This window comes from Culex pipiens, chromosome 3 (assembly GCF_016801865.2).
Source record: "Culex pipiens pallens isolate TS chromosome 3, TS_CPP_V2, whole genome shotgun sequence".
Classification (NCBI taxonomy): domain Eukaryota; kingdom Metazoa; phylum Arthropoda; class Insecta; order Diptera; family Culicidae; genus Culex; species Culex pipiens.
In genome coordinates, this window is record NC_068939.1 from 28,625,009 (window position 1) to 28,641,779 (window position 16,771).

Here is a 16,771-nt window from a genome sequence, read left to right on the forward strand (position 1 = left end):
CTAAAAAATCACTCAAATGAAATTCTTAACTAGACCCACCTACACTTATACATATCGACTCAGAATTAAATTCTGAGCAAATGTCTGTGTGTGTGTGGTGGGATGTTGATCGAAAATTTGCACTGGATTATCTCGGCACTGGCACAACCGATTTTGTCTGTATTGGTCTCATTCGATCCGTCTTGGGGTCCCATAAGTCGCTGTTGAAGATTGTTAAAAGGGTGGTTTTTTTTAAGAAAACCCGTCATGTTATACATTTTTAGAAGGGTATTTAAAAGACCTTTCTGACGAGTCCAAAACATTGAAGATCTGACAACTAGGGCGTCCCAAAAAATGAAAAGTTGTCAAATCTTCGGTGCTCATCGCTAGAATGATAGATTATGATGTCAGGAACAATGTTTTCATACAACAAAAAAATCCCAAAAATGGTTTACAACTCGCGCGCGGAGCTTGAATGAAAAAAGTGCATTTTTCGAGTATTTTTCAGAAATGCGCGTAACAATCATACTAAAGTCATTCAAATTTGGTCGCCTTGGGCTCAAAGTTATAGTTAAATGTCCCCTGAACAAATTCCTGTACAGACATAGTCCATAAAAGCTTGTGTTTGAGCATGACAGGGCGTATTAGGGGGAAAAAAAAAAAATCAAAAATCACTCCCCAAAACGAGCCAAAAAAATTTGCAGCCAAAACTAATGCATTCAGCCTATAGGAAATTTTACGGAGATTATTTTGCTTTTTTTAACATTCAATTTATGTTCACGCAAAGCCGGGTATTTGCATTTTAGTGAACAAAAAGTGACGAATTTTCAAAATTCTTAGTATATAAGCGTTTTTAGCATAAAACATGGGCTACTATGATTACAAACGAGAAGGCATATATTTGGATATTTTTATTTTGCTCGCTCAAAAACGATATTTATTAAAAACATTTCATGTAAAAACATGAGATTTTCTCACAATGTGACGTAAAAGACCAATAATCATAAATCAAAAGGCGATTGTAACGCGCATTTCTGAAAAATACTCGAAAAATGCACTTTTTTCATTCAAGCTCCGCGCGCGAGTTGTAAATAATTTTTTGGAATTTTTTGTTGTATGAAAACATTGTTCCTGACATCATAATCTATCATTCTAGGGATGAGCACCGAAGATTTGACAACCTTTAATTTTTTTGGGACGGCCTACTGACAACCCTATCAAACCAAACCCTATCTTAAGTGTTATTTATGCTTTTTTTGCGGAGGCCGGAACTCAGATATTTTGATGAAAACGTTGTCCGCACATAAGTGCACCGGATCAAGAAGATCTGACTACCCAATCTGATGGTATGAATATTGAGTCAAAAGTCCGCCCTTTTGTGTCTATTTTGGATAGCGTAATAATTTGAGGAAGGCATCAACCACCAATGGGTGGATAGAGTAACGTTTTTTAACTGCACTTTAAAAGATCAAGCTGTAAATGAAATGACTAGAAAAAAAATGTGACTCAGAACTGTTGCTTCAGTTAATAAACATAATTCAATGTCAAATACATTATCTAATGAGATTCAGATGACTAAAAATTAGATCAAACCTCTGTGATATTGAGTTTACATGTCCATGTAATTCCAGCTAATGTTAGACCACCTTCAAACATGAAGCTCGTTGGTTGTACCTTTTTGCTCCTTTTCAATTCACACATAGCTTTATCCAATCACCAAGAAAATGTAGCAATAAATTACAGCTTGGAAGTGCTGGACTACATTTTGCGAATAATAGAGTACGAAATCAGCATCCAACCGGGTGCGTTTAGTTGTGTTTTCTACAATGTTGCTTCACAACATTCCGAGGATAACGTCATGAATGCAGTTTTGGAATCTCCTCGACTGGATCGGGTTGCGAAATACGTGATCACGAGAGATTATCGCGACGGTTGTGGGACTATTCCTGCGAGCCCATCGATGCTGCTCCTTTACCCTGGGGACGATGCGGAGTACATGAAACTTCAGACTACGAAAAATCACTTGAATTTAGTGCTGTGTTTGTTTGAACCATCAACTAAGGTGCTGGTTTTTGCGAATCTTACCGACTTGAATGTGGCGGTTAGCATAGCAATTGCATTACTTTGGGCTAAAGTTATCAGTTCTTGCTATGTTGATAGCGTCACGGCTTATGGCATCCAGTGCAATAGACCGATGTGTTGGCAGGTGCCAAGAATGCAAAAGCCAATGTATCTATTTTCGTGGGTGCGTCGAAGGTTTGGGGGGCAAAACATTTACTATGTGCAAAATTCATTCTCGCCAGCACCGTGGAATGAACGATGGGTTAACGAAACAGCGCGATATTTGAACACTGAATCCGTCATATATCACCACTCTTGCAAAGGAAGTGATGCAGCTTTTTACAAGTGTTTGACAGCTGGAGAAGGTGAATTCGATGTCATCTTGAATCCTCTTTGGATCAAAAATGTGGACTATGATATTTTATGTACAAGTTATCCCTCTTTTTGGAGAATCGCAGTTCCTAGAGATAGACCGTTGAACGTAGCGGAGCTTTTGGTCATGCCATTTACGTGGCAAGTCTGGACTTTACTGGTGACAGTATTGGTAGCCTCCGAAGTTGTCAAGCAGCTTTATCCAAATTTGCTAAGAAACGATCCAATTCTGCTGGCTGTGTGTGGTTTCGAACGGCATGATTTACATCGGGCAGGTCCGATGGAAAAGCTTTTTTTTATTTCGTTGATCATTTTAATGTTCTTCATGTCGAATGCCTTCGAGTCAAAGATTCTATCCTTGATGACGAATAAACCATCAATTCAACGGATCAAAACACTAGCTGACCTATTCAAGTCTGACATTAGGTTTTACGAAGATCTGGAAACCAATCCCCACTTTCGGAACTTTTCTGTGATCGGAGAATTGATGGTTCAAGGTGAAAGTGGAACAATGGCACCCGGAGTTGGCGGCTATTGGAGAGGCGATTGGGTTGACCTGATGGAAGAAGTTTACTTCGATTACGATCGAATGCAACCTTTTTATGTGGTGTTGGACTACGCATCGTTCGAAGATCCCGAGTGCTACGCGGTCCAGTGGAGGTCACCGTTCGTTGAAACGTTTCAGTTCATGCACATAACCTTAGTAGAAGCAGGACTCTTTGACCTCTGGAAACGCCAATACAAGGATGAACAGCGCTCCATGTACATCGGACGACGGCCCAGGGTGAGTATCCAGAGCAAGGTAGATCTCAACTTTGAAGACTTGCGACCAGCTTGGATGGTTTTGGTGCTCGGATTGTGTATAAGCACGCTAGTATTTCTAGCGGAAATGTTTAGGAAGCGATTCCAATCGTTGCTTTTGTATACATTTGGTAAACATAAAAGAAAGGATTACGTTAGCATCCAAAAACTTCTCAAAATGCAAAACTTTCCCTTACTCCAAGTGAGCCACGCGAAATCACTTCCTCCATAATCACTTAACGGTACACATCAACCATAGCTTTTGCACCCAGATTTCTGTTACGAACATTTTAGTATCTTCAATACTACGGGAACTATCGATATAATTTTTTATTCATCCCCTAAATTACTGTCTTCGTAGTTTTTACAACAAAGTTTGACTATTTTTTACAATCAGATTCTTGCAGGATTGGGTCCGTAAGTTTGACAATTTCGGAATAAGAAGACAACAACTTCCTTGGTTGATGTGCACCCTTAACTGTAATCACAATTCAAAATAAATTGTACAAAGGATAAGCTCCTAGCCAGGGAAAAAAATCAAGAAAAAAAAGAAAACAAAAAATTAATAAAATAACGTTGGTATTTCACTAAAAACGAACACCTTGCTTTTGGGCTGAATTAGTAATAGACCTTCGAAACGAAAAAGTGAAACTCGATGCTTGATTGCTTTTTCCTTCGCTGTTGCAGATAAAAGACGCCTAGTATTCTGGGAAGTACAGTTATAATATTGCTTTTTGATTGACCACGCGAGGAAAGAACACGTGTTTCATTCACTGCAAATATTTTTTTTGAATTCATTTTTTAAGCACAATAAAATAAACAAAAATGTGGTAAGCTTATTCAGGAAAATCAAATAAAATAACATTCCACTAAAACATTCTGTTTCGCAATTTCAATTATCACCCCGAAGATTCCGATCAAAGGCACGAAATCTGTCTACGTCGCAGCACGTCTCCATCACTTTTAGCGATCTGGTTGCAAGGAATTTTCGGGGAAATTTAATTTCCCAGTCCGGAGACAGCCACGTGTCACACCTCCGCCCTGCTCCTCCCACATCAGACAGGCTAAAATTGCACACTGCTCTCGCTTCTCGGTGACACATCCATTTGCAGCACACCTGCCTTCCTACACAACCTCCGATACTGCTCTTCTAATCACAAACGTGTAATCTCACCTCACCTGCGTTGCCGTTGCCTCGGGCAAAACTTTTCCACCCAGCTATGCGAAAGGAAAACTCCGGTGTACGTGAGATGCCAACGCAGCAGCGGACACCCTTTCGCCGGTGGGAACAGTGGGTGAATTTTTGATTTTTGATGGTCAAAAAATCAAAATTAACATTTTAGCTGCTAAAAGTTTTAAGTAAAGCTTGAATTAATTTTAAAAAATACGATAGTTATGTTTCAATTAAATTTGATTAAACAGAACAAACATAAATGAATCAGACGACTGTTCACACGTGGGTCAAAGTTCAGAGGAATTCAAAGGGCTTCTCTTGTTTCTAGGTGAAAACATCCGACCAGTGCGCCACCGTTCGAACGAGCCACTACAAGTGGCAACTTTGGCTGAGCTTTGTTAGATAGTTAGTTAGTTGGCTCGGCTCAGCACGCCCTTCCACTGACTGGTGATAGAGAAATTGAGATAAGGTATCTCAGACATTATATTAAAATACTTTCAGCCAACTCGACTCGTTGGATCTGTGACCCAGTTACGGTGGCGATGGATAGCTCGCTGAAGATTGGAGTACCTGTTAGTGCGAGAGGGTGGTGTCATATTTATAAAATTAACCACTTTGGGTAAAATTTTAACCCACTGGGGAGCTTGGTATCGCTAGAGACAACGGAGTCACTGTGGCAGAACAGATTAGTAGCGTAACTCTTGGAAGGATGCTCAAAGTTGGATGGCTTCCAGAACTGTTTGCTTTTGTAGAGGTGTAGACAAATGTTTTCCTTATCTAGATCCGAGAGTTTGCCGTTTGTTTTCAAGGTGAATTTTCGGAGAAGTGCTGTACCGACACAGGTGGTGCCGTTCTATCTCTTCAATGAGTCTATGAATAACTTGTTTTGTGGCTTATCCAAGCTCTTTCAAAGTCAAATGTATTTTATCAAGTCACCTTTTTGAGGTTCCAGTACAGTGCCGCATCCACAATACTAGTCCCACGAAGAAAATCAACCGCAACCACGTTCGTCGTTGGTCCGAGATCCTCAAAGTACCACCGAGTCACGTGACGGTTGACCGAATCGGCCATTTCCCGCAACCCCGGACTAACTCCGGTCACAGCTCCCAGCGTAGTCGCGGTCAACTCGGCCATATCGGCTACCACCATTGAGGAAGCCCCCTCCTGATGAACCCCGTACAAGTAGTCCTTCAACTTTGTCACGTTCTGGACGTTTCCCCACCTCTGCCGTACCGGACTCCACACTATGTCCGCGTACTTGGACGCAACGTAATTGTCGTTGTAGGTTAGGACTACAGTCCGATTTCGAGTCCAGATGTCCTCCAGACTCGAGTTCCAACCTATGGCCGGATCGGCCAGAACGTCACTTAGGGAATCCTTCAGGTATTGCACCAACTTGTCGTGTACGTTGTTATTCCGGAAGCCCACCGGAAACTCATGGGCGTCCAGTATGATGATCTCATTTGTCTTCAGTGCGAAGTCCCGAACCTGTCTCAGAATGACCTGCAGAGGGTGGAAGCTAACGACTCCATGATTCGCGTAGAACGGAGGCTTCAACAGTGGGTAGAACGCAGGTCGCAGGTCGATGTACCGAGCTCCTTGCAGAAGCTGATCTCGAATGCTGTCGTCCTGAGTTATGCTGTACTTATTAACTGGGGTGTCCCAAAGTAACGGAGGCAAGCCTTCCCTGTACGAAGATGAGTCATGGGTCCCCGGAATAAACAGCTCTCGCAGTCGAAACCTGCCCAGTTTGGCTCGTTGGTCGGACATCCACGTTGGGTGCAACTTCATGCAATATACAGACTTGACTGAGCCGTTGTAATCCACGAAGTACCCGTAGTATCCGTAACAGCTGGTATTCAAGTCGACCTTGTCCAATACGTTTCGGTTGAAGGTAACATCTAGAGAAGATCTGCATTATACCAAATCTCCTTACGCAACAGTTCAACTTACAAGTCTCGATCCACCCGCTTGACACCGTAGGCTTAACCGAGTAAATACCCCTCTTCTTATCCCGTCCAAAACTATACTCCCAGAAGGTTATTGGCACCCAGGGAAGATTCAGCACCCGGCGCTGGAATGCGCTGATTGGGTAGTCCTCCGCCAGCACGATGTACCCGTTGGGATCGTTGAAGTTGCGCCACGTTAGCTCCAAGTGATTGTACCGCGCGTTTACGGTGATGTACAGATTGGAGATGGTGCTGGGGTCGTTTGTACCTGTTGGGATATCGAATCTCAACTAATAATATCAAATTCATCTTACTTTAAGCTTACCAGCGTTTTGTGAATAAGCTAACTGGGTAAAACCTATTACCATTAAAAGAACTTGTGGTTTTAGCTTCCTAGTGTCCTTCGCCATATTTAATAATCTTCAGTGGGACGCAATCCCAACTATACAAAAGACAATGCTGTAGTAACACTTGTGTCCGGCAAAACTACAACTTGACTATTTGTTTCGCTAATTCGAGCAGCAGTTAAATAACACTCTTCTGAAGCGATTCTATGTATTGAGAAGATAACCTAATCGCTGTTAGGCACAACAAAATATTTTAAAGTATTATTAAAACCTTTTTTCTTCGTTCAAAATCAACCTTTTACATTAAAACCAGTGGCTGCTATCAGAAAATGACATCTCAGCTTCTTCAGAAATCCCAGAAAGTTTTTTTACTGTGCTTAACTAGAGCTGTTATCAGTCCAAACAAAGTTATCTTTGGTGTATTCTTCTAACAATTAGGATGCACATTAGGTCAGTTTTATTTAATTTGCGCATTACATAAGGTATAAATTTGAACCACTGTATTTTAGACAGAGGATTCACTCGTCTGTCAGAAAACAATGTCACGTTGGGACTGATTCATAAAACAATCCAGAATCGATTATCCGATTATCTCTCCATGGAAAAGGAAACTTCTAAAAATCAAATGATAAAAAATATTTTTTATCTTCTTATTGATTTTCTTATTTTTAAATTCAGATTCAAGTTCCCCAAAATAGTCGAATTCGAGTAATTGTTTGATAACCATATAAATATACTCATCAGTCCTTCGCTATTTTGTTTTTACCTGCATTAAATAATCCTGAATCACTTAAGAGCATTTTTGGAGTCATCAACTTCTCAAAAAGACAACTAAAAAAAGTGATTTGATTATCCAAAGATCCATACATACCATACCAATCAGCTTAGAACACCATACGCGGTGCCCGTGCTGTATCAAGAAGGTTGTTCCATGTTGCTCGGTTCTGGGCTGCAGCTCGCCAGTCTCCTAGGTTGCAGATCTTTCTTAGGTCCGCCTCGATCTGATTTCCCCATCGTGCACGCTGTGCTCCTGCTCTTCGGCCTGTGCCGCCATCGGGTCGCGCGCGGTCAAAGAGCATCCTGACAGGATGGTCTTCGTCCATCCTCGCGACATGGCCGGCCCACCTGAGCCTCCCGATTCTCGCCAGGGTAACGATTGTCGGTTCTCCCAGCAGCGCGTGCAGTTCGTGGTTCATGCGCCTTCGCCACTCGTTCTGAGCTGTACGTACTCCACCGTAGATCGTTCGCAGCACCTTCCGTTCGAAAACTCCAAGGGCTCGTTCGTCCTCTTGCCGCAGCGTCCAGGTCTCGTGGCCATAGAGGGCAACCGGTCTAATCAGTGTCTTGTACAGGGTCAGCTTCGTGGCGCGTTGCACTCGATCAGATGTCAAGGTTTTCCGTAATCCAAAGTAGGCGCGATTCGCGGAGTGGATACGAGTCCGGATCTCTAAGCTGGTGTCGTTGTCGGCCGTTACCAGCGATCCCAAGTACACGAATTCGCTCACCTCCTCCAGCACTTCGCCATCCACAGCTAAAGGGGTGAGTCTTGGGGGGTCAACGTCCTTTGAGCCCCTCCCTTTCATGTACTTTGTTTTCGTCGTATTCATGGCCAATCCAATTCGTCCTGCTTGCGTCTTTAAGGCGGTGTAAACCCTTTTCACCGTCTCTAGGTCTCTCGCTATAATGTCAATGTCGTCCGCATAAGCAAGAAGTTGAACTGTCCTGTTGCAAATCGTGCCTCTCGTGTCTATACCCGTTCTTCGCACAACTCCCTCAAGTCCGATGTTAAACAGCGCATTGGATAAGCCGTCACCTTGTCGTAACCCTTGGTGCGATTGGAAGGGGTCCGCTAGCTCCCCTGCCACTCGCACGTGACACATCACACGATCCAAGGTAGCCTTGATCAGCCGAGTCAGTTTGTCCGGAAATCCGTTCTCGTGCATGATCTGCCATAGCTGTTCGCGGTCGACTGTATCGTACGCTGCCTTGAAATCGATGAAGATGTGATGTGTGGGCACGTTGTACTCACGGCATTTCTCGAGGATCTGCCGGAGCGAGAAAATTTGGTCCGTGGTGGCCCGAGCGCCAGTAAACCCCGCTTGATAGGGGCCCACGAACCTCCGTGCGTACGGTGTCAGCAGACGGCAGAGGATCTGGGAGAGGATTTCATAGGCCGCGTTGATAAGCGTGATGCCGCGGTAGTTGCCGCAGTCCAGCTTATCGCCCTTTTTGTAGATGGGACACACGACACCATCCATCCATTCTTCTGGTAGTTTCTCCTCCCTCCAGATCTTAGAAATCACCAAGTGGATCGCCCTCGCCAACTGCTCTCCTCCATATTTGAAGAGCTCACCGGGTAACCGATCTTTACCGGCGGCCCTGTTGTTCTTCAGCTGCCTGATCTCCTTCTTCACCGTCTCCAGATCAGGTGCCGGGAACTGTTCGTCAGCAGCGGGCGGTCCAAGTTGGGCTTCAAAGCCGTCTCCATGCGCTACATCGCCGTTGAGGTGCTCGTTGAAGAACTGCTGCCACCTGTTCAACACCTCGCCTTTGTCCATAAGAAGGTTTCCCTCGGCGTCCCGGCAAGTGTTGGCTTGCGGCACATAGCCTTTGCGGGACCGGTTGACCTTCTCGTAGAACTTTCGCGTCTCGTTCTGCCGGAACAGCTGCTCCATTTCGGCGCGATCGCGATCTTCCAGCTGGCGCTTCTTGAGCTTGAAAACCGTTCTCTGCTGTTTCAGCGCTTGTTTGTATCTGGCCACGTTCTCATCAGTTGCAGCTCTCAGCTTCACCGCATAAGCTGCTTTCTTCTCGTCAAGTAGCCGCTGGCACTCCTCGTCGAACCAGCGCTGCTTTCCATCTCGGACCGTACTACCTAGCGCGGCTTCAGCGGCACTGCCGATGGCCGAGCATATTCTGCTCCATCCATCGTTGAGCGAGGCAGCGCCGAGTTCCTCCTCCGTTGGCAGGCTCGCTTCCAGCTGCTGCACGTAGTGCTGAGCCGCAGCCGTGTCCTGCAGCCGCTCGGTGTTGAACGGCGGTGGGAGCCGGCTCCGTCGTCGGTGGTACGTCGTCGACAGTTTTGAGTGCATGCTTGCACCCACCAGGTAGTGGTCCGAGTGGATCCAAAGATCCAATTTTACGAAATGGAGGGGGACTTCGGATACTTGAGTCTGGACTGCAGTGAACTTTTAAAAATCACTCTAACATAAATTTAAATTTAACTACCCACGTTTATGATAGAGCAGTGTATGGTAAATATTTGTACACATCATTTTAAAAGGTTTTACAAAAACAAAAGCAATGTACAGAAAAAGTTTGATTTGCCAATCAAAAAAATAATCACGAGCTACTCTATAATAATTTGCGTATTAAAACTCATAACATCTGTAAGTTTAGTGACTTCCAGAGGAATCCATTAGGAGTGAAACTCAATCAAATTTTATTTCCAGCCACCACCCACAAGTGCATTTTGAAAGCTCTTGTTCCGCCCATCTGCGAGGCAGCATCAACTTAATCAAATGATATTACCTCAACACAAATATACGCGCGTAGAATAACTCTCACACACACACGCAGACTGGCTGGGAAAACCATTTGGTGTAGCATTAAACAGCGCGTAGAAAAGGAGCAACAACAAAAAAATGGCAGATGCACTCTGAAATGCTATTTGCATCCCGCACCGGATGTGGGTAAAATGCTGGTGGCTGACGTTTGTAGGATGCGCAACAAAAGCTGAAAGCTATCCAATTTATTTCAACTTTTAGCTTTTTGTGGGTGAGGATGGTGATAGATCTCAACGTTGATTTGTTTAATAACTCATACACAACAATGAAGTTTTTTATTTAATTTTTATTTCGACCATAATTTAAACAAAGAGAAAAATTCAAGTTTGAATTTCACATTAAATAAATACCTTGCAAAAACTCAATAAATAAATCCATTTGAGCATCTCTAGCTCACTACTGAGGCCGTTGCAAATATTTTTTGAAGTTTAGAAGCCATGGTTTCAACATTTTAATGAAAAAAGTGTTTTAAAATGCATTATACACCTGTCCAGTTGTTTTGCCATCATTAATTTCCAAAATATCTAAGTATTAACGAAAATTTTATTTTTTGCAAAAAAATTTTTTTTTTGCGGTGCTGTACATTGGAATTTCATAAAAATTGAGAACATTTTTAAACAAGCCCAAACATGCTAAATATGATTATCAATGCAGAAAAATGCATTTCAGATTTTTTTCAGTTGATTATTCTTCTATTTTCATGGAAATTTTGAAGTTTTCTGAAAACATTTTTTTTTGCCCCCTGATTTTTCAGACCAATTTTGAAGGGGGGAGGGCGACATAAACTTTTTAAAATATTTGCAACGGCCTGATTTCAAATGAGTGTTTTGAGTTTGAATTCCCGGGAAATTTAAAATTTATTGAAAATTGTTACGATCTTGGTAATAATTAATTAAACGTATCGAGGTGCTCCGATTTGGATGAAACTTTCAGCGTTTGTTTGTCTATACATGAGATGAACTCATGCCAAATATGAGCGACGACAAAGGAAAGTGGGGTAAAACGGGTCTTGAAGTTTGAGGTCGAAAAAACATTAAAAATCTTAAAAAATGGCTCGCATTTCCGTAAAACTTCTTCAATTCCAACTCTCTTAGATGCATTCGAAAGGTCTTTTGAAGCACTTCAAAATGTGCCATAGACATCCAGGATTGGTTTGACTTTTTCTCATAGCTTTTGCATTGCTGTTAAAAATTGATTTTTTAAAACCTCAATATCTTTTTGCAACAGCCTCCAACACCCATACTCCTATAGGTCAAAAGATAGGTAATTTCATTGACTATAAGCTTACGGTATAAACTTTTTGGCCAGTTGCAGTTTTTCTCATAGTTTTTTGATTTTTCTGTAACAAACATTTTACAACGTTAGTTTTTGCCCTGTAAGCCGTCATAGCGGCACTTTTTGGTCTCAATTTTGTCATAATCGGAATCCTCGAACAATTTCACGTAAGTTAGAAGTATTGGAGTTATATATAGACAAACACATTGGTGAAAAACTCGCTCTTAAAATTTTCTTGTAATATTTTTGGCAATTTTAGTGCTTTCGGAACACATTAGGAGCATTGAAAAATGCATCTTCTGGCAGAAGTACGAATTCGCTAGCTCTTTTTGTTAAATTGTTAAAGTGATTTTACGGTTTCAAATGTTTGTTTATTTTTGGAATCAAAAGAACATTCTGTTTATTGCAATTGGAAGCTTAATACCCTTTTTGATAATGATTTAAAAATATCAGGAGGGTTTTCAATAATTCAAATAAAAATTATTTAAATATTGTCATTTTCAAGTATTTCTATCAAGTGAAATAGCAATATTAAACAAAAAGCATAACGTTGTAGGTGCCAAAAAATTAGCATGAATATAGTTGAGAAAACTTCCGGACATCAAATATTTGGATAAAATTGCCAAAATTTTACCATGTGACCATTTTACCATGCGCTTTATACAAGATATGATATGCATTTAAAACTTTTTTTTCCATTATAGGATATCGTGGTTTTTGTAACTTTGCAGAATAACTTTTTAGAGTATAACAATGTTTTACATAGTTGTCGAGCAGTGAAATTCGTGAAATTTCACATAAAATTTTTTGAAATCAGGAAATTTAACAACATTTTATCTACAAAGGGGTAAAGTGTAACTTTGTTTTGTTTTCAATTGAAAAAACGTTAGATTTACTTTTTGAACTTTTGAACAGGACTCTTATATTTGAAAGAAACACAAACATTAAAATCGAATAGAAACAAAATTGTGTATAAAATGAAGCATAAACATAAATTTTATTTTCGTAATCATCAAAAAATCGTTTCGTTTTTTAAACATTCAATTTGGTGCGTTATTTTAGCATTCTCGCCTTCCTCACCTTACAGAGGGAAGGCTATAAAATCACTCGAAAAATGAACTTTTTAGTTAGACCTCCTAGGCCTACCTTCATTTGTACATATCGACTCAGAATCACCAGCTGAGCAAATGTCTGTGTGTTTGGCTGTATGTAGACATGTGTACCGAATCAATGTCACTGGAATATCTCGTCACTGACTGAGCCGATTTTGACCGTTCTAGCCTCATTCGATTCGTCTTGGGGTCCCATAAGTCCGTATTGAAATTTATAAGATTTAGTAAAGCATATCAAAAGCTATGATTAAAAAAATTGCTAAACTTCACAATTTTCAAAAAAGGGTGGTTTTTTCATGGAAACCTGCCATATCATATATTTTTAGAAAGGTTCCGAAATTACCTTTCTTGTGGATTAAGAATTTCCAAGATCTGACTTACCAATCTAAAATTACAAGCAGTTTAAAAAAATGGTCAGAATTGACATAACCTCAAATGGTCGAGTCTGATCGCCATGAAAAAGCCGTGTAGAGGGATGCCATTTTCCTCAAAGGCGGTGTTTGTATAATCTTGACTAAAAGTCTGTGGGTAGTCTGTTTTTTTTTTACTCATCACTTATTTTTATTTGGTCCTCTTAGGTGCTGCGATCACGTTAAGGGAGATCCATAAAACATGTGGACACTTTAGGGGGTTGGAATCACTCTATAAATGAGAGTTAGGCACCAACCACCTAAAGGTGGATTAAATAACGCTTTTATAAAATTTTGTGTTTTCGGATATAGGTCCACGTGATTGTTGTTTTTGTTAATGTTTTTGTTTGAATTGATAATTTATGTTTCATTGCTTATGTATCATGGAGATTTAAGTATTGATTATTTTTTTTTTTATCTGATTCTGAACCCAAGATCTAAAATGAGTGTCAATATTCACATCGTTTTATATTAGATTTTTTGTTGCTCACAGCCTTGTAATTGCTTAAAGTGTTTTAAAAGGTCATTTACAGGCCACCATCAACTTGAAATCTAAAACATTTCCTGAAATTAAACGTCCATCACCCTCTGCAACCACAAAATATAATCTGGATGCAGCGTATTCCCCCTTTCCTTCATGCCGGCGCCTTCCTTAGGCATTAAAAAAAAGGAAGTTTTGATTACTTCTGATCCTACTCACCGCAACAACTTTGTTTACCCAACATTGAATGACATCGCCAGACGTTCCAAATTTTCACCCCAAATTATGACGTACCCAAAAGAAACTGATGGCAATCAAAAATTCAACGCGTTCGATTCGCTCACTTTCTTGTTATTGGTACAAGAATTCGGTAAAATGCCAACATTCATACTTTATGGTCGCCCAGGCCAGCAAGCCGCAGTCTTGAGAATTGATTCCGAGGAAGACCCCCCCCCATCAGTACGAGCCCGTCACCCGTTCTTCAGCAAACTTCTTTACAAGAATAAGCTCCGTGTTGGGGTTTGTTTTTCTTGGGAACTTGCTCAACTCAACATTCCGGGAGGTCGCCCTGCTCGTTCGTCGACGGGGTGGAATAAATTTTTCCTCGTAAAACGAGACACGACCCTCATGGTTGGGGGACATCGAAAAGTGTGTTTCGGTTGTTTGTCTTTGGAAAAGCTTAACTTTTTAAGTGGATACTTTTGTCGAACTCAATAATGTCACATTTTCGCGCTCAATTTGCTTGCTGATTGAAATTATGTGATCCAGATGGTGGAGGGGAAAATTAAAATAAATCCGTTAAAAATCTACTTGTCTGTGATCCTCGCATGTGACAGACGTCATGCTGCGTGTTTGCATCTGTGCTCAAGAATCCACTCACGTGGTGGACATTTGAATGACATAAAAACAAACGTGCAAAGCTACTCTTTCGATGACTTGCTGTTGCCACGGGCTGATCCAAAATTGAGAAGTCTTTCATCGTCTGGCTGATTGAGAAAGATCCTTGGGGGTTGTATTTTTGATAGACAAAGCATCGTAATGGCTGAACGATTTTCGAGTTCATTGACTTGAATTGGAGAAAGCATTTGCGTGTTTTTGCCCTAAAAAACACAACATCTCTTCTGTTGGTTATTCAAAATTCAACTTAGAATGTTTCAGTTTCTATCCTATTTGATTTGCTTGATTTCAAACATATTTTTTCAAATTTAAAATTCCTTCAAACAATCATGAATGTTGCAGACATTTTTTGTGACTTTTTTAAACTTCTTTAAATTATTGCAGTCATTGAAAAAAATCGATGAAAAGTCATTTTTTGCAAGTATTTTTGTGAATTTTCTGTGTATTCAATCACACTTTACTAGAACTGGGATAGCCAGTGCAGACGAACAAGTAATCCACTAGGACTAGTCTTAATCTATAGCGCAAGTTCCATCATTTGCTTTCATCGGTAAATAACAGCAAATCCCTTGCTCTCAACGCAACGTGTCAATTTCCATTCAAATGCCGATAAACCACATCGACCGCACCCGGACGCCCCTGACGCTATCTGTAATCCTTTGCCCAAAGTGTGTCTGATGTGTTTGTAGCTTCAAAAGGACTGGAAGAGCCTAATCGAGCTCGATCCCCCCGTCCAATCAAACCTTCTCCTAATTGATCTGCCGGGCGTACACAATCATTCCGAGTGGAGGCAGATTAGTTTTTCCCTTGAATCATGTTTCCTCACCCCTTTTGCAGTCGTAAATTCAACTCCAATTTACGATACCCCCCCTCTTTCCGTCCGTATACTGGGGTCATCGGGAAGGATCCGGCCACCCACCCACTTTTCCCAACCCCTTTTAAGGCATCAATTAGTGTAATCACTTATTCAAATGAAACACCATCCAACTGACTTGGGCGGTGCAGTACTTTGGTGTGGAATTTCACCCTCTGGATGCCGATGCTGGTGGTGCTGATGTTGGGTATCTTTTGAAAGTTTTATCTCTCGTCTCGTCTGAAGTGGGAAACCCCGTAAAACTGAAGCTGGGATAGGATGCATTAGATACATTTCCCACTGGAAAACAGCGAGTAGTTACATGAAAAAGTACACCCGGGGGAGAAATGATGAGCTTTTGAAATAAGTTTGATGGATTTAACAGTTGAAGTTGTTGATGAAGTTTGAAGTTCATCACTGTTAAGGGATCTTTTATAATGTAATGTAAGGTTAAGGCTACCAACTATTGCTGAGCAAAAATCCGCACACTTTGCCGATATGACACCATGGTATAACAAAAACTAAATTAAAAAATAAAACTATGTCGTTTTTGCAGCTTACAAATTTAACTTTGCTATCAGACAAGCACGTTTAAAAATATTCACAAAATAAACCGTGATAAGCTGAATAAAATTTTCATGTTCTTCCATTTTTTTGTTAAACGTTTAAAATTTTACGAAATGTCAAGTTTGCTTTTAGAATAATATCGTTCTCAGTGTTTTCACGAAAACATTTATAAAAATTTAACACTTTTTAATATACTGTTTTATTATAAACTGGTTCGAATCCCGCGGCGGACGCTCATAAATTCTATGTGTAAATATGGGTAGGTATTCGGCGCCGTCGCTCCGTGCCATACTTTCATACACTTAGGAGCCCAGGGCGGCGAAGTCCTTGTATATAAAAGGAAGACACTAGTGGTTGGTACTATCAATGGTGGCCGACAGCTATAAAGTCAACTTCGTTTTTTATTATAGACTGAATTATTATTTTGAGTACATTATTCTGATATAACACAACAAAATAAAGAAAAAAACATATACCTTTATTGATACAAAAATGAAATATTTTCAAAGATTTGTTTGCGAAAAACAATCTTTCACAAGCAATAATTAAAACAGTATCAGTTGCTACTTAAGGAGTTTCTTTGTAAGATTAAACATAGACCGTTGTAAATATTTTTCAAAGCTTTAATGTCGTTTTTTTTCAAAAATCTTCAAAATTTTAATGAGTTTTAACTCCAATTAACTGGAAGCAATCTAAAATGCACTTTTCTGCATAAATAATCAATAATAATAATCAGTTTAAACATATTTTGAATTGATTATGAAGTTAAGATGTCCAGCTCCGCAAAATCTTTTTTTTTTTTTCGTAATAAAAGAAAAACTATCGTCAATACTTAAATATTTTGGAAACTAATGATTGCCAAACAACTGGGCAAGTGTAAAATTCATTTCAAATCATTTTTGTCATTCAACTGTTAAAACGTTGGCT

At 40.5% G+C, this 16,771-nt stretch overlaps 1 protein-coding gene across 1 annotated transcript in view; it reads right to left on the reverse strand.

Annotated features, from left to right (window-relative positions):
* Window positions 1-4,715: 4,715 nt before the first annotated feature.
* Window positions 4,716-16,771, reverse strand: part of LOC120426311 (PI-PLC X domain-containing protein 1-like) — a 34,527-nt gene continuing 22,471 nt past the window's right edge. Inside the window, exons 2-3 of the mRNA XM_039591072.2 lie at window positions 6,341-6,604; window positions 4,716-6,288 (exon numbers count right to left, since the gene is read on the reverse strand). Of these exons, the coding sequence (XP_039447006.1) occupies window positions 5,315-6,288; window positions 6,341-6,604 (1,238 nt within the window). The 3' untranslated portion in view covers window positions 4,716-5,314. The remainder of the gene's footprint in view (window positions 6,289-6,340; window positions 6,605-16,771) is intronic.